Source organism: Balaenoptera musculus, chromosome 9 (assembly GCF_009873245.2).
Source record: "Balaenoptera musculus isolate JJ_BM4_2016_0621 chromosome 9, mBalMus1.pri.v3, whole genome shotgun sequence".
NCBI classification, from domain to species: domain Eukaryota; kingdom Metazoa; phylum Chordata; class Mammalia; order Artiodactyla; family Balaenopteridae; genus Balaenoptera; species Balaenoptera musculus.
In genome coordinates, this window is record NC_045793.1 from 14566514 (window position 1) to 14584747 (window position 18234).

The window sequence follows — 18234 nt, forward strand, 5'->3', positions numbered from 1 at the left end:
TGTGAATTTTTCAGGGAGAGGAGCCTTAGCTTTCATGTTTTAAAATAGGTTTGTAACCCAAAAGTGTAGTGTTAAAAATCCTGGCCCAGTGATTCCTGTGGCTTCTCGGCCGAAGTATTAAACACAGATGTGAGCAGGTTACAGAGGCGGTCACAAGTGTCCACACTGTACTTACCATTAATTAAAGGTCTTTGGTTTTATTTAATGTAACTCCATAAACCGCCACATCATTTAAAACCATGGCAGGGTGACAATAATTAACTAAATTATACATACTTAATGTGATTAATACAGAAGTGTATAAAATAAAGTGAAGGGGTTATCTACCCCGACCCTCCCACTTTAAGACAAAGTCTTTTGAGACCCTTTTTTTAGATAAATGATAACTTTTAAAACAATTATGTGTATAGGTGTATGGATGTATATATACATCTGATTTTTAAAAATAAAATGGGGTTATGTTATGCATATGTTGTGCAACTTGCTTTTTTTACTGTTATGTTTAATAGATATCTTTCTGTATGTATACACAAATTTACCTCACTCCTTAACTGCTGTGTAGTATGCAATTGTGTGTGTGTGTGTGTGTGTGTGTGTGTGCGTGTTGTGTGTATGTAAATATATCCTGTGATTTACTTAACCGTCCCACTATGGTGTATGTTTAGTTTGTGTCCAGTTTTTTCCTCTTGTAAGTAATGATGTACCTGTATTTTTAAGCACTTGTACCTATATATTTTTGATCAACGGGGGGAGGTAAAGCACCAGACATTTAAGATGGAGGAGTACAAGTGATTTAAGATTCTCCCTTAGGTTGGAGTTTAAGGAATTGTTAAATTCTCAGCGGTTGGGGAAGAAGGAACACTTGTGGATGCTTATGGGGAAAATAAAAGGCAGTACAGAACTCAGTGAGTCAGGTGAAGGAGCTCTGAGCCCTCCACTTACAAGACTATCCAAGAAAAGTCTGTCTTGATTTTTTTAGGCCTTGAACTGACCTTCTGTTATTGAGAAGGTGGGACGATCTGAGCTCAGTAATTCAGAGACCCAGTTTCTCCTGTCTTCTCCTTGACACCTAGGCTACAGATGACATCAAGACTATTAAGATCTGACTGTATAAATGGAAACTGTTGTGTTTAACCTATGATGCAAGTGTTGCACTTAACTTTGAATGTATAGCAGCTGCATTCTGTGAGCAATTGGAAGATAAAATCTAGAATATCCCCATTTAAAGAGATCTTTGATTTATGGTTAGATAGGGGATAGTGAAAAGGGACAGACAAACCACACTTAAGTGTAATGCCTAGAACGTGTTAATCATTAAAGAGGGCAGCTGGAGGTTCAGCAACCCTTTTTAGTGGCTTAAGGTGACTGCGTGTTAAAATTTATTAAATACTGGTGATAGCAGATCTTTGAAACCAGGAGTTGGGGCATTTGGACATTGTCTCAAAGAGTAGGGACCACAGATGCTAGTCATCCCCCAGTGTGCAGGACAACGTGAATTGTTCTATGTCCGGTGAGACTTTGCAATGCCTAACAAATATTTGTGTAGACTTTTATAGCCAGATAAAATCTGGTCTGTTTTTACTTATCGTAACTAGCTTTTATTCTATTGTACCCCCTCCCTTTTGCTCTTCTGGTTTTCTATGCAGCTTGTGTTGAGTGACTTCTGATCTTGTTACTTTTAAATCCAACCACTCATTACAATTGATTGTAAGCATCCTATTAGTCTGTTATATTTTCTAGTGTTGTTTACCTGAACATTTACATATTGAAATACGTATTTTGCTGGAAACTAATTTGTTTTTTCTCTTGTTATAGTTAAGGCATTTTATATAATACATATATATTCTTCCAATTATATGTAGTATTGAAGTGATTATCTATGACTTTTACTTTAGAATACTAAAAGGGGCTTTATAAAACATTTGTTATAAAAAGGAGGATTAGGTATGATAGGTTGAGAACCACTGATGTAGATAATAATATAGTATATGAATTAACCCATTATCAGATTATCTTTTTTAACTGAACTTATCAACAAAGATGACATGTTACTCTTATGCTTTCCTTAGTGCCGATGAAATCATTGTAAAGATGCATGGCAGCCAGCTGACACAAAGATACCTGGAAAAACATGGATTTGAAGTCCCTATTATGGTCCCCAAATTAGATGATCTAGGACTCAGGCTCCCTCCACCTACTTTTTCTGTTATGGATGTGGAACGTTATGTAGGTACGAACTTGATTCCTTTAATTACTTGGGAAAACATGGTAAAAGTAAAATTGGTATTATCTTAAAAATACTAAAAGTTGAATGAATAGATGTTAATTTAGTTCCGTTTCTGGGTCAGGAAAAGTGAAATTCAGTTATTACCTATGTTGAAAACTATTTTTCTCTCAGCAGACCTACATTCAGAAAGACAGAAAAAAACATTTTGCATATTTTTATTTACTCAGCGTCATCCTACTGCTTTTGGTGTTGTTGTTGTCATCAAATTTCCTGATACTTGCTTAGGAACAGTTATTATGGAGGGGTAGCTACAGACTGAGGAAGAAGGCTTTGGGAAATCGGGTTGGTTCTAGGCCTCTGTAGCAGCATTCAGGTACAGGATTTCTGGATCCTGCTTTAGTGACCTCCTGCTGCCTAGAGAAAGGCTGTGAAAAAGAGGAGCTCATTTTCAAACCTGTTTTTATATTAATGACTTGGTGATACTGCCATTTAACGATGTCTGGACCTAATTTTTTATATTGAGGCCCGGAAAGGTATAAGAAACAAGGTGGAAGACCCTTCATCTGTTGCAATATTGTTGACATTTTCAGTCACTTTTTTCATTTGCATCAGGGTATTTAGAGATAAAGCTGACTCTATGTAGGTCTCATTCCTTGTCAACGAAATAGATAGAGATTATTTGAGGATTAGATCTCAAATCTATCTTGACTCAAACTGTCTATTCTTTATAGTGTGTTATCTCCTGAGCATGAAGTATCTGAGAACTTGTGCCTTTATTGATCCATTGGTTGACACTGATAATTGTTTCACTGAGGAAGTCCAATTAAATTGTCTGACTTCACATTCAGCTAGTTTTGAATTATTTGATAGATTAGAGGATGAGGCTGAGGCTTCACCTAAACCTGTTTGCATAGGTAGCACTGTGGAGTAAGTGGCTAGTGTAATGTGAGTGTAGGAAGAACGTTCATACTGCTTGATGGCTAACGTTTTAGCACGCGGAATGCTTCAGTTAACAGAATTGTTCTGCCTCGTAAGTATAAAATAGTCTATTTAGCAATACTTTCTTAACTTATATAAAGTTACATTAAAGTAAGAAAATGTCACTTGTTTCCTATTTCAGATTAAGTATTGCCATATTTTGAATTTCACCTTATCCTACAGGACATTGTAAAACTAATTATGCTTTTTAGGGTGATGCAGTGTTGAGCAAGCAATACCTCATGATTTTATAGGAAGATTGTAAATTAATCCCAATTCAGAACTCATTTCACAGGCCCTGACATGAACTGGTTTTTGCTTCCTAACCATTCATTTTTTTTCTTGAAGCAGAATATTAGAAGAGAAGACACTACCAGGCAAGCAGGAATTGTTTGTCTTGGTTAATTTGTTCACTAATTCCCCAATGACCGATTGGTTTCTCAAAATGATGGACTCAGAATCTTAGGTGTTAGAAGTTAGGTCTTAGAAGCGAAAGGGAAAAAGTCAGTCCCCTTATTTTATTTTATGCATGAGGAATGCGGCACAGTTCTTACCTACCAATGTAATAGGCATTTTTGTTGTGAGCTGCACAAGAAATCACTGGTGTGTAGAAAGCTTTGTAAACATATAACTTTTTACACTCAGTGTTAATTATGCAGCTCTGTCTTAATTGCTTTATTCTTTCTTTCAAAAATCATCCCTTTGTTCAAAAGTTCCAGTTGGACTTAAAAAGTAAGGATATAGGAAGAATCTTTGTCTAGGCTATATAGTTTTTATAGATGGCTTAATTATCATACAAGGAAATACGGTCTTTAAAATATTTTTGTTTAGGGCGTCTATTGATGAAATTCTTAAGCCCAATAATAAGACTCTAATTTTTCTCTGCAGGTGGTGACAAAGTGATAGATGTCATTGATGTGGCAAGGCAGGCAGACAGCAAAATGACACTTCACAATTATGTTAAATACTTCATGAATCCTAACAGACCAAAAGTGTTAAATGTGATCAGCCTTGAATTTTCAGATACAAAGTGAGTAGTTCTGGACATTTTGGTTTAGCCTTCTGAGTGTTAGCTAAAATGTAGTTAAATGATGAATTTCTTTTAGTAAAAAACATAATTGTGACTTCTAAAGTGGCCCAGTGATACAGCTATGTTGTAAATTTTGCTTTGGTTCCCTCAGACTTTAAGTATTGCTGCTAGCTGTGAGTTCCAGTTAATTTCTTGGTTTGGGTTGAGATGGGAGATGAAATTTTAAGAAGTTTTAATTTGCATGATGTGGGTGTGTGTGTATGTGTGTGTGTTTTTTTTTTTAAAGGATGTCTGAATTGGTGGAGGTTCCTGATATAGCCAGAAAACTTTCCTGGGTGGAAAATTATTGGCCTGATGATTCAGTCTTTCCTAAGCCATTTGTTCAGAAATACTGCTTAATGGGAGTTCAAGACAGCTACACAGATTTCCACATTGACTTTGGTGGGACTTCAGTTTGGTACCATGTCCTCTGGGTAAGCTTGGGGTATTTCTTTGTTCACTTAATCACAAAAACATACAGTCTTATTTTTCCACGGGTATATTCATTTGCTATAAATGACATTTGTAAAGAGGGAAGTTTTTTGTACTTTTTCAGTGGGAGCTATCATTTTAAATACTTAAAGAAGCATTATGATTTTCTTTTTTTAATCCCAAGTAATGGAGGAGCCATGAATTCTTAATTTATATAGATTCCCTTTTTTTGCCCCCACCTTATAAATTAATCTCTTTTAGCCTTTTGTCTCTTTTTGTTTCTTCTTCCCCCTAGTCAATTACCAGTTAATCCCTGAATCTAATACCTGAGAAGGAGCAAAATTATAGTAATAATTGCTTCTGACCTTAAGGTCAGGCTAGAGACAGCTAGTTGGATAAGTCAGGAATGCCCATAAAAATACGAATTCTCCTCAGGAGCTTATATTCACCTTGCTTTATCTAGAACTGTGCTATTCCGTACAGTAGCCACGCGGCACATGTGGCTACGTTTAAATAATTAAATATAATTTAAAACTCAGTTCCTCATTTGCACTAACCACATTTCAAGTGCTCAGTAGCCACATAGGGCTTATAACTACTATATTGGACAGCACAGATATAAAACATTTCCATCGTCACAGAAGGTTCTTTTGGACAGTGCTGATCTAGAACCAGATCTTTGTCAATATCACATGCCTGTGCATCAGCAATGCTCTGGACTATGTTTGATGCTGTGCCCTTGAGCTCCTCTTCCTTTCCTCCATGAGAAAGCAAAGGTTTAGTTCATTAAAGAAAGTTTATTCACAGATCTTTAAAAAATAATTGTATTATTATATGTCTTAGGAGAAAGGGCAAAGTTTCAGAGATGACTCTCTGTAACCTGGGGCCTATTAACATGTATTTACTTCTATACCTTGAAAATGAGATCAGTAGGATGTTTGTGATTCTTTACCCTCCTCTCTTGTAACTATTTCTCCATCACTACTTTATTGACCCCTTGTCGTATTTGAGAGGGGGAGCCTTAGCTCCTTTGAAGATGCTTATTAAGGGCAATAGCTATTGATCAGGTATGTGAAATATGTCTTTTTGAGCCTTAAAAAATCTGATAATTATCTAATTTAATTTAGAACATTGTATTGGGAAATTACATCAATATAGGCCATCCTAAGAATGGCATTTCCTTTTTCAAAAATAGTGTGATTACTTCCTCCTAGGGCGAGAAGGTTTTTTATTTGATAAAGCCAACAGATGACAATTTGGCACTCTATGAATCTTGGAGTTCATCTGTGACCCAGAGTGAAGTGTTCTTTGGAGATAAGGTGGATAAATGCTACAAATGTGTGGTAAAGCAGGGACATACCTTATTTGTTCCTACAGGTAAGGTTTTAATCCCATCCCGCTCCCCATAGTGGATACTCATCACATGGAGTCAGCTTTTGATTGAAATCTCTGACTTTAACGTGTTTGGAAAGGAGTTTTGCATAGCCCGAGAGATGATTCTGATCTTGGACTTTTCACTTCTTTGTGCCTTAGAGGGCTTCTCTTGTAGTTAGGACTTGGTTTGGCATTGTGTTTTATGTCATTTGCCTTCACTTTTATTTTTATTTAGAAAAATTCATATACCATAATACTCACCCTTTTAAAGTGTACAATTCAGTGGTTTTTAGTAGATTAACAGGGCTGTGCAACCCTACCCCTATCTAATTGCAGAACATTTCATCACTTCAGAAAGAAAGCCCATGCCAATTAGCAGTCACTCCACATTTCCCCTCCTCTGAGCCCCTAGCAACCACTAATGTGCTTTCAGTCTCTGTGGATTTGCCTATTTTGGGCATTTCATATATAATAATACGTGGCCTTTTGTATCTAGCTTCTTTTGTTAGCATCATGTTTACTAGGCTCATCCATGTTGTAGCACTTACCAGTGTTTCATTGCCTTTTATGGCCAAATAATATTCCATTGCATGGATGTACCACATTTCATTTATCCCTTCATCAGTTGATGGACATTTGGGTTGTTTCCACTTTTTGGCTGTTACGAATAGTGCTGCTTTGAACATCTGTGTGAAAGTTTTTGTGTGGAGGTTTGCTTTCATTTCCCTTGGTTCTATATACCTAGTAGTGGAATTGCTGGGTCATATGGTTTAATGATGTTTAACTTTTTGAGGAACTGCCAAACTGTTTTCCTAGTGGCTGCACCATTTTACATTCCCACCAGCAATGTACAGGTGTTCCAATTTCTCTACATCCTCACCAACACTGTAATTATCTTTTTTTATTTTTGTCATTCTAGTGGGTGTGAAGTACTTGTATCTCATTGTGGTTTTAATTTGCATTTCCTTAATGAGTAATGATGCTGAGCATTTCTCTTATTGGCCATTTGTATATCTTCTTTGGAGAAATGTCTGTTTAAATCCTTTGCCCATTTTTATGTTGGGTTGTCTTTTTACTGTTGAGTTGTAAGCATTCTTTATATATTCTGTACACTAGCCCCTTATCAGATATATGATTTGCAATATTTTCTCCCATTCTGTGGGTTGTCTTTTCATTTTCTTGATAATGTCCTTTGCATAAAATTTTGATGAAATTCCCTTCGGTTTTAACTGGTCAGCTCTACATTGATGTCAAAGGCCCAAGCCTGCCGTAAGAATCTGGGCAGCTGTCCTGGGGCAGTTAGGAGGCAATGAGTCTGTTTTGAGGGACCCTAGGAAGGGATTGAGTACCAGCCTTAGCTGTAGCCTCAAGTATAGGTATCAGGTCTGTCATTTTGAGACGTGACTAAATGCAGGGTATGGACTTTCCAGGTCAGTGGTTTTGAGAATTGTGTTCTTCTGATTTGGATGACCTTAATGGCTACACAGTTTGCAAGGATCTGTTACAGGCCCTGCTTTCGTACCTTGCCTCTGGAGTATATAATAAGAAGTATGTGTTGAGCAAATGAATGAATAAATGTCTAGAACTACCAGAATTTATAACTCTAGATACGTATCAATATTTTCACTGTGAGTGGGGTAAGCTCCTCCCTTAAAGCCCTTCCCTTAATGCCCCCCAAAGCTCCCTTTTATAACAAATATTTTGTTATGCCCGCTTCAAAAATCTTGAATTCACATTTATCATTAATATAACCTCCTGCACCAGTAATTCCCCCCCCCCAATTGATGTAATGACCTAATTGGAATATAAAGAAGAAATTAAAAGTAATTTATAATAAAACACCATTTTACAATGTCCCTGCTCAGGCACAGCAGCATTAGAAGTCAGGATGATGCACAGGCCAGCTAGCCAGTACAGGTGTGTAATTGGTAGTTCAAGGTCTGTAGCTTTGGTGTGGATTAATGGTTCTCAAACTTCATTGACCATCAGAATCACCAGGAGGGCTTATTAAAACAGAGTGCTGGGCCTTAACCCCAGCGGTTCTGATTCAGTAGCTCTGGGGTGGGCCTGAGAATTTGCATTTCTAACAAGTTCCCGACTGAGGCTGGTGCTGCTGGTCTGGGGACCACATTTGAAGAACTGCTGCCATAGATAGTGTGATTTTTTTTTTTGTTTTTTCCCCCCCAAGCTAGTTGGCAACTGATATACTTCCTTCAGTTTACAGGCTACCTAGTTGTATTCCTGGAAAATTGTGCCAAAACCATGCAAAAGATCCTTGTTTCATATGAATGGAGTTATAGTTTCTGGGCTCAGACGGTTAATAACAGATTTTGTACCTATCTGAATGCCCAGCAGAAATTTGGAAGTCCTGAGTAATGGAGGACAGTTTCTTACTGTGTGGAAGTGTCCTGGCTCCCGCTCACGAAGTGACAGTAGTGCCTCCTGATCACTGTGACCAAAAAAGCCCACCAGACTGTCCAGATCACACGCTACAGGCGGTGCTGCCTCCACTGAGGACCGCTGATCTGCAGAACTTGACGCCAGCAGAGACTTCAGATTTGTGATTTCAGGCTCAAGCTCAAGGCTTTTGTGCCTTTGAGCACACACGTGGTCACCACTTGAAAGCCAGTCTTGGGGGGGAGTTTTTTGATATTGTGTTACAGCACAATGAGGGATCAGAATATGAAAAGTATAAGGAAAATGGGATCTGCCTATTTTAACAGTCAATATTTACATGCAAACGTATGTGTGTATATTTATTTATGTTTATATGAAGTCTTTATGTTTGGTCTACGGACCTTTCTTTCAAAAGTTTAACATCATCTCAGAAATGAGCCTCACTTTGAAACATTTTTATGGGAAAACATTTTGACTTTGCGGGAAAATATCATTTTGATTGCCAACATTTATATTTATAGGACCATAACCCTGCCTAATGAAATGTGGGTGATCTACTTTTTCTTTCTTAGAGGAAGGTCCCAGGTTGAGTTCCACTGATCCTCCTCTGCTTGGTCCCTAAGGACACTTGTTTCAGGATGACACTAGGGAGGCAAAGCGCCCAGCCAATCCCATTGTTCATTTAATGAAAACGTGCTTGCCTCACTCTAACCAGATTTGACTTGTCTCAGAGTAAAATCTTTAATATAGAGTAGATTGTGTTTTTAAACTAAAAAACTGAAACAGCAACAACCACAAAAACCTTCACCTATCCTGCACCGTAATTTTGTCTAATTCGGTCAATCCATTTATCTTAAACACAGCACAGAGGCTGGCATATAATAGGCATTTAATACATATTTGAATCATTGAACCTCTAGATGGTAATAGACATTAGCTTCTCTAGCACTGAAGTATGAGGTAAACTGATTTTGATATTTTGTGTTTCTTAAAACAGGTATATATCACATTTGTGTGGTTTGAATATTGAAAAATCACTGATTTATATACTTTTAACCATTTCAGGGTGGATTCATGCTGTGCTCACTTCTCAGGACTGTATGGCTTTTGGGGGGAACTTTCTGCACAACCTTAACATTGGCATGCAGCTCAGGTTTGTGTCATCAGTATTTAAAGGATCTTTTGTCCTTTCTTAAATAGGACTTAGTTCTAAAAGTCAAAAAAAAAAAAAAATTCAGCAACATACTTAATTGAGATCTCATGGAGATAGGCCCTGAGAAGTTATTAGGAACTTTTAACAAAAGTATTGTCTTAAAATTTTGACAGGAGAACACCTTGATGCTTTTCTAATCTAAAACAAAAAGAATAATTTATTCAATTTGAGACTAGACATCTCCCCAAATTTCAAAATTTTGTAGAAATGGATAGGCAGGCTCTCCTTTGGCTATTTTTACAGTGAGGGAATTGAACTAAAACCAGTCAGACTCAGGTGTGACATATGATGCTGGGACAGAGCAACCCTAAGTTAGGATTGTTGTCAAAACACCTGCTTTAATTTTGCTGTGGTAAAGGATTAACAGCTATTTCCCCTTCTGCATGAGAATTTGACCTTTGGGTAATAACTTCCCCTGGTAGCCTAATGAGAGAAGAATGTTACTAGGCAATATTGCTTATGGTAAAATGATTCCTGATTGATAAACCACATCAGTACTGGCAGAACTAGAAATACCTAGTAGGAAGCCGTGTCTTTGGGCTCTCCTGAGTGTGACTGTTATAACTTGGCATGCCCCTGGGGAGCCCCGGAAGCCATGCATCTGTGGAGTTATTACAAGAGATTCTGGCTCTTAGGGGGGGTATGAAGCTTTAAGCCCGGGCAGCTCCCACACTCGCCAAGTGCGAATCTTGATTCTTTGGACCTGAGCTGTCCCTGGGGAAAGACGGCTCCTGGCTGTGTGGACTGTTGCAAGGACTCCCACGGAAGACTCACCCTGTGGCGAGGTGTGGTTTCCGTCTTCTCACCTTGACCCTTGCCAAGTGTGGTCCTGAGCTTGAATGCTTAGTAGAGCCTAAAGAAAATGCCATGAGAGGGTGTTGCAGTGCTGTCCAACACAGGGAGCTGGTTTGTAAACACATCGTTCTATTTATTACAGTGGAACCCTTGTAAAATTCCTTCTGTTAAAACTAGGCTACAGATCCCAAGGGGTGATCTTTTTGAAGACCAGTGTAAATTCTTCAGTATCCTGTCAAATCTGTTAAGGGCAGACCTGAATAAGATCATAGCTCAGTCTTACCCACGTGTGGTGGTGTTGAGCGATGTGCACTACTTGACTGGTCTTACACGTCGTGGGCTGCTTATTTTAGTTAAGTTGGTTGTCTCCATTTAACTTTGAAATGCTAATATTAATATTAAATTTCTTCAACTTTTATTTATTTAGGTGTTATGAGATGGAAAAAAGGCTAAAAACACCAGATCTTTTCAAATTCCCTTTCTTTGAAGCCATATGTTGGTTTGTAGCCAAAAACTTGCTGGAGACCCTAAAAGGTAATAAATAATCTGTACATTTTGTTGTTTCATATGATGCATGATATTTCTAAATTCACTAAAAGCCACTCATAGAAAGAGAGGTCCTTTTTAAAATGTGGTGTGGCTATTGTCCCTATTTTGTTTTTTAAATGCATGATTTTCCTCTGTTCAGAACCTTTTTAGCAAATTAGCAAATCTCTAGTCCATAGGCATAAAAATCAGATATATGAAAAGCTGCATCAGAACCGCACAGGTAATATTGATAAATGTTCCTTTCACCGGGGACTCTAGTCATCTGCACACATTATCAGGCACGTGAAAGTGCCTCACTAACAAAAATGCAGTTGAAGCCAAGGGACTGTTACCTAGTATTTGTTCCCAAACATTTGCTTTTAAAAAGTCGAGGGAATAATTTTCATGTCCTGAGTGAATCAGGTGGTGTCTGTGCCATTACCATTATGACCATTATGTGGCCAGTATAAGGCACCTGTTAGCACAAACCAACTAGTGTCAGGCTATGCATGTATAGTTGAAGAAAAATGGTTCTTTTCAAGGGAGGGGGGAAATATATCCCTTTAAACTTGAAAGGTACCTCTTTTATGTGGAATTTCAGATTTTGATGTTTTATTACTGGTTTAATAATCTTTGAGCAGTCAAGTTGGAGACTCACTGTAACTTCCACTTTTATCTATTTTTTGCTTTTTGTGCACTTATGCCCATGAAAATACAGTCCATCTGGTTTTTGTGTTGTCTAACTTTCCTAGTCAGTTTGCCAGTAGTGCTACTATTTTTTAAAAATTATTTAATTAATTAATTTATTGGCTGCATTGGGTCTCGTTGCTGCACGCGGGCTTTCTCTAGTTGCGGCGAGTGAGGGCTACTCTTTGTTGTGGTGCGCGGGCTTCTCATTGCGGTGGCTTCTCTTGCTGCAGAGCACGGGCTCTAGGTGCGGGGGCTTCAGTAGTTGTGGCATGCGGGCTCAGTAGTTGTGGCTCGTGGGCTCTAGAGCACAGGCTCAGTAGTTGTGGCACACGGGCTTAGTTGCTCCGCGGCATGTGGGATCTTCCCAGACCAGGGCTCGAACCCGTGTCCCCTGCATTGGCAGGCGGATTCCTAACCACTGCACCACCAGGGAAGTCCCAGTACTACTATTATAATTAGCTCCCAGAAGAAGAGATATAAACAGATTAAACAATAAAGTCTAGTCTAAACATTTGGGGTTTTTCCCCATTTAAATGTTACACAAGAAGAAAAGGTAAAAGGAAAAAAAACAACCAATAACTTATTTCTCAGGATGGCATGCACGGATTTAAATGATAAAAATCATTTATGGTTTCCTTCCTTAAAAGGGGGGCTGGGGAAAGCTCACTTTCTTTGGAAGGAAAGAGCAGCAGAACCCCATCTCACACCTTGTAGCACTGTGTAGAGGTAGGTGTCTTGACAGTGGTGCAGCTGTACAGGATGGAGGTGGGATCCCATGGATGGAGAGGAGTAGTGTTCTCGCGTATTTTTCTTGGCTGCGGGAATGTCACAGTAGACCCACAGAGTTGCAATATATGATTTTCAGTAAAATACTGGACAGTAAAGTTCATAGTCTCCTATTCAAGTAGAAGCCTGGGAAAATAGGAGCACTTATAAAAACACTTACAAATGTCCTTATTTTCTGGAAATAGAACCCAATTACTGAACTCTCCAGATAAGAGATTGGCAATTCAATATTCAGAAGATTCAGAGCACTTTTTCCATCTTTCTGTTCTCACTAACACATACATGTACACACACACACACACACACACACACACACTGACACACTGACACACTGACACACCTGGGGTAATGCTTTTTCCTTAATGTCTAAGAGGGGCTCATCAGTCGACTTTTTAGAACAAATTAAAAATGTATCTAAAAGACAAAGTCTTGCTGTTCCCCTTGCAGCCACAAGCAGCAAATTGTTCAGTCTTAAAATAACGATTTAACCTTTGTTTTAGGCCACTGAGAGTCAGAAATATTGAGGTCTGACTGAAAACATGAACCTATACATTAAAAACCTAAAAAAAAAAAGATTACTGTAAAAGGATATTTGTAGGTGAGGTTTTAGAATGTTTTCATTTTGTCAGCTATATCAGTACAGGCTACCTGGCAATATTAGTGACTCAGTCCGGTCCCACTAAGGCTAGAGCCAGATGACCACTATTACCAATTGCCATCGTCTTAGGATTCATCCTGGAAGCAGGAATGGTGGTCTTGTTACCCCACATTATGTTGTTTTTTTTAATCCCTGACCCTTTAACTTTCTACTATGGCCTGTCATCTTCCAGCTCAGGCTGTTAATAAGGTTTATATGATGGGTTAAATAAGTGTGGATTATATGAAACTCTTAACTGTGTTTAGTGTTAGTAATAATAAAACAGTGAACCAATTTTGGGTTCATGTAAGTAAATTAAACACTGAGCAGAAGTGAGATCTTTTGCTTTTGTTTCACCTTACCTGAATTTTAGACCACATCTAATATATTTTGCATGAGTTTTAGATAACCAATTTGGTTTTAAAACCCAGAAAAAACATTTGTGTGTATGTGTATTTGCCTTTACAATCATGTGGTATGTCATGCCCATAGTCAATTGTGTAGGTCACACACTGCATACACATACTCTCTCATACAGTTCAAAGAATTACACAGCTATCACTCAGGTCAGCTCTACCCAAAGTAAGCAAAAACAGCCTTGCTGCTGCCTTAGAGAGGCCCAATTATTTTTCCCATTGCACCCTCCTCCTTCCCTTCTAGAGAGAACCGCCATCCTGACTTTTGTGAAATCCTTTTCTTCAGTTTTATCACTGTGTCACTAACTAAATTAGTTTAATTTTGTCCATTTTTAGACTTCGTGTGAGTAGATTCCTACTGATACTCTTTCGTGACCTGTCTTTTACTCAGCATTATGTTTGTGAGCTTTCTTTTAACTGGAGCATTTAGTACAACTACATTTAATATGATACTGTTTCTTTTTCTTTCTCACCTTTTCAACTGATTGTTTATTATTTCTCTGTTAACTTGTTTGATATTTGGTGGTTACTCAAAACCTAAAGTTAATCCCTTTGTCACAGAACACTAACTCCTTTCCCCCCTCAACTTCATTGCCACAGAACTGAGAGAAGATGGTTTCCAGCCTCAGACTTACCTAGTGCAGGGAGTGAAAGCGCTGCATACTGCTTTAAAATTATGGATGAAAAAAGAAGTAAGTAGTTGTCTTTGGTGAAATAATTGTTAATTTTTACATGGCAGGGTGAGGAAAACAGAGTCCTTATGTTATTTTGGGGTAGTAGAAGGAGTGGAAATCATGCTTTAAGTACAACCTGCATTTTATTGGACAGTATATACAAATGTGCTGGTTTATGTTTATATTTATGAGAATGAAGTACCTAGGTATTTCTTTAACCTCAAAAAGAAAGTAAATTTGAGTATATCTAGGATATTGACTAAGAAATGAACATGTAGATATAGAATAATAATATATAACTTTGAGCTCGCATAGTGTGCTAACCACTGTGCTTAGTTACATCCATAAACTCATTTACTCTTCAAAACAACTATATGAGGTTGGGGTACTCTTGGTATCCCCATTTTACATATGGGGAAGCTGAGGTTCAGAGTTTAAGAACTTGCCCAAGACAACTGGTGGAGCTAGGATTAAAGCTCAGTCTCTGTGTTTGCAAAGCCTATGCTGTTATCCCTCTGCTAGTCTTATGTAAGAATGAAGGAAAAGAGAGGTCAGGGTTCAAGCAGGAGATTTCCATTTTTCCCTAAAATGTGGTCTAGTTTGCATCTGAATCCCACCACCTCTAAGAGGTCATCCCAGGTCTCCATTTGGAAGCAGTATGTCCTTTCCTTATGCGTCCATAGCGTATCTCTTGTGCCAGTGGACTTAAAAGTAATGTCCATAAAGTAATGTGTCCACGTCCTCTTGTCTAAGTTTATAAGCTCTTGAAAAACAGGGACTTTCTCATCTTCATTTCCTTCCTGGAACTTTACACACAATGTTTTAATAAATGATAAATAGTTGAGCTGATGAAAATACATTCCCATGCTAATTTCTCAAATGTCCACCTGAAATAAAAATCCCCCTCTTAAAAGATATTGGGAGACAGTAATTAGTAGGTTACCCTCCCAATAATTTTATGCTCCCTTTCACTTCATTGCTGCATATCCATTAAGAGTAAGGGCACTGTGGAAGCATTCAGGAAAATAAAAATCATGTCTTCCAATGTCAAAGATGTCATCATCTAAATGACAAGTAAAGGCATAAACAGATTACAAAAGTATATAGTATATAAAAAGATAAAAACGAAATAAAGGATATGTTGCAAAAACCATGTAATTCTTTTCCTTCTGAAGGCTGTAGACAAGTTGTTCTCAAACTTGTGTGTTTATCAAAATTGCCTTTAGAGCTTTTTAAAAATAAACTCCCTGCTTCTTTCCCAAGAGATTCTGATTTAATTGATCTGGGGTAGGATCTGAACCTCTGTTTTTAACAGACTTTGTAGGTGATTTTGATGCACAGTAAAACTCATCAATAATACATACTATTAATTCATTGCATTTGAAGTGCCCTTTTAAAAGCATGATGTTTGCAGTTAACTGTAAACCTTGCTCTAAGATGAGAGGTAGCTTAGCATAGTGGCTAAGAGCCACTCCGGAACTCCGGAGTCAGAGGCTTGGATTCAAGCCTCAGCAATGCTGCTAATAAACCGCTAACCTGTGCTTCAGGCCCTCAACTGTAAAGTGAGAGTCCTAATAGTATCTCTATCATAGTGTTGTTGAAAGGATTTGTGAGTTAACACTCGTAAAGTACTCAACTGTATCTTGATGTCATTAGTTTGTTTTAACAAATTATGCTAAACCAAGGAGAGGATGTAAAGCAGAAGTAACAGTTAGTACGTTAAGTGCGCCTAAAAGGTCAAAACTTTCTTAGATGTACAGATTAATATTTGGAAATAGACATAATAAATAATGACAGCAGTTTGCAGTCCAGTAGATATGGTAACTCACCAATTAATTCCTCTTTCCTGTGGATGGGATCTTTTTCCTATTTCGCTTTCGATGTGAAAAGAAAAAAAACTTGGCGAATTAGATTTCCCATGAGAAACTAGGATTATTTTAGTGCCTATGTTCCCCCTGACAGATCCTTACGTATTATGAATTAAATTTAGTTAGTTTCTTTACTAATTATAGTAGTAGTTAGAATTACAGTAGGCTTTGAGGTGTAGAGTCCATATAGAACAAAATTTACAGTAAGACAAGTCCATTTTTAACTCAAGGTAAGAGGATTTTATGAGTTAATAAGGATCTCCTTAGAAGATATGAAACCAACCATATGAGCTCTGAGACCTGACTTGTGGGTATTTGGCCTTGTCTGTAAAATCTAGAAAATTGATTCAGTAAATTAGTTTTTACATCTTAAAATGTAAGTAACTTTGGTTGTCTTATCTTTGTTAATCCAACTACAGCTTGTATCTGAACATGCCTTTGAAATTCCAGACAATGTTAGACCTGGACATCTTATTAAAGAACTTTCTAAAGTAATTCGAGCAATAGAGGTAAGAGTAGAAACTATCATCTAAATGCCTGGTTACTATCTGCTTTGAGAAGCAGTTGGATCTACCACCACACTACAAACATTGGAAAGCCCTGACACTCTTAGAAGAAATAGAATGCACTGTGTCTTGGAAGGAGTCTCAGGTTTTCAGGCTCCCAAAGTCCTACGGAGAAATCTGGAGTATTGTATCATAGTGAACTAATAAGGAAGCAGTTATCAGGTTACTTCAGGTTCTTTAGGTTACTCCAAAAATAAAAAAATACAGCATAAACAAAACTTTCAGATCTCATTCATTTCTGCAATGCAGAGATGAATACATGTTAAGAAATGAAAGAAAGAGAAAAGGTAAGATGAGTAAGAGCTGGGTGAAACTGAATTGGAAAGAAGGATGACACAAGTAGGGTAAGGCAAGGAGATCCACTTGACTGAAAATATTACAGCAACTCGGTTAGGTAAATGCCCTTTGATAAAAGCCCATGAAGTCTGAGATTAGGTGTTTTAATTTATTAATTAGGAGCTATTCTAGGTATTAAAGAAAGGGGGTTTTAATTAAAGTAATTCTTGAGGAAGGTGGTTCTGTTAGTGTCCAGCTTGAACTGAAAGGAAATTAAGTGGAGGAATGGCGGCTAACTGATACAGCTCAGATTAGGGCTGTGTTTGGGGAATGAAAAAAGATGTATGTCTAAGAAATATTAAAATGTTGGGTTTAATATCCTTGGATAGAGTATTTCATGTAATTCTCAATATGTTCAGATATGGTAGGAAATTGTTTTCTGTTTTTGAAGAGCTGCATATAAATGGATTTTTAAAATCAAAAGTCACATATTTAATTTATATATTTATGGATAAATATATAAATGTCATATATAATAACAACCAAAACTAAGAATAAACTCAATAAGAAAGGTGTAGGTCTATATGAAAAAACTATAAATCTTTACTAAGAGAAATAAAACTATAGTTGAATAAATGGGAGTGTCATTTCTGAAATATGTCAATTCCAAATTAGTATTACAAATTGAAAATAGTAAAATATACCTGGAAGAATAATTGGACAAAAATAGCCAACAAAGTGTTTTTTTTGTTGTTTTGGAATTTTTTTTTTGTTTTTTTAATTGGAGGGTAGGGAGTACAGAAGGAAGCAAAATGGCAGTAGAAAAATGTACAAAGAAAAATATAAACAGGTATTTCACCAAAGAAGAGATAGAAATGGCCAATCCAATAAAAATATGAAAAATAGTCTCAATATGTGAAAAAGTATTCAAGTACATTTTGCCGCATAATTTATGATTTCAAATGATCATTTACCAAATTGGCAAAGATAAAATTCTTTATTTTTGTGCTGCTGGTAGGAAGTGTAAATAGTTCATGCTTTCTAACTGGCATATCCCTTGACTTAGCATTATTTTAATAAAGTAAATAGGAGGAATCCAATTAAACTTTCTACATGACCATACCTGTTTACCACTATCACCTCTTGGAACCAAAATGATAGTAAAAGAATAAAAAGCAATATCCCCTGAAGACAAAGAGCATAATAGAGATGAAGACTCCAACAAAATTTTGGAAGCTGGAAAGCAAATGTTCAAGTGGTAACTGACTTAACAGACCAGAGAGAGCTGAAACCTGTGTGGGCAATGGG

The 18234-nt window shown here is 37.3% G+C and overlaps 1 protein-coding gene across 3 annotated transcripts in view; it reads left to right on the forward strand.

Moving 5' to 3' along the window:
- The window catches only part of KDM7A (lysine demethylase 7A), an 84645-nt gene that overhangs the window by 46200 nt on the left and 20211 nt on the right, over window positions 1–18234 (forward strand). For 2 of the 3 annotated variants that reach the window (XM_036863095.1, XM_036863096.1), the window contains exons 4-11: window positions 2070–2230; window positions 4094–4235; window positions 4522–4708; window positions 5921–6083; window positions 9543–9630; window positions 10913–11019; window positions 14143–14234; window positions 16504–16593. In XM_036863095.1, coding sequence (XP_036718990.1) covers window positions 2070–2230; window positions 4094–4235; window positions 4522–4708; window positions 5921–6083; window positions 9543–9630; window positions 10913–11019; window positions 14143–14234; window positions 16504–16593 — 1030 coding nt within the window. The remainder of the gene's footprint in view (window positions 1–2069; window positions 2231–4093; window positions 4236–4521; window positions 4709–5920; window positions 6084–9542; window positions 9631–10912; window positions 11020–14142; window positions 14235–16503; window positions 16594–18234) is intronic. The other variant, XM_036863097.1, reaches the window with a different exon arrangement.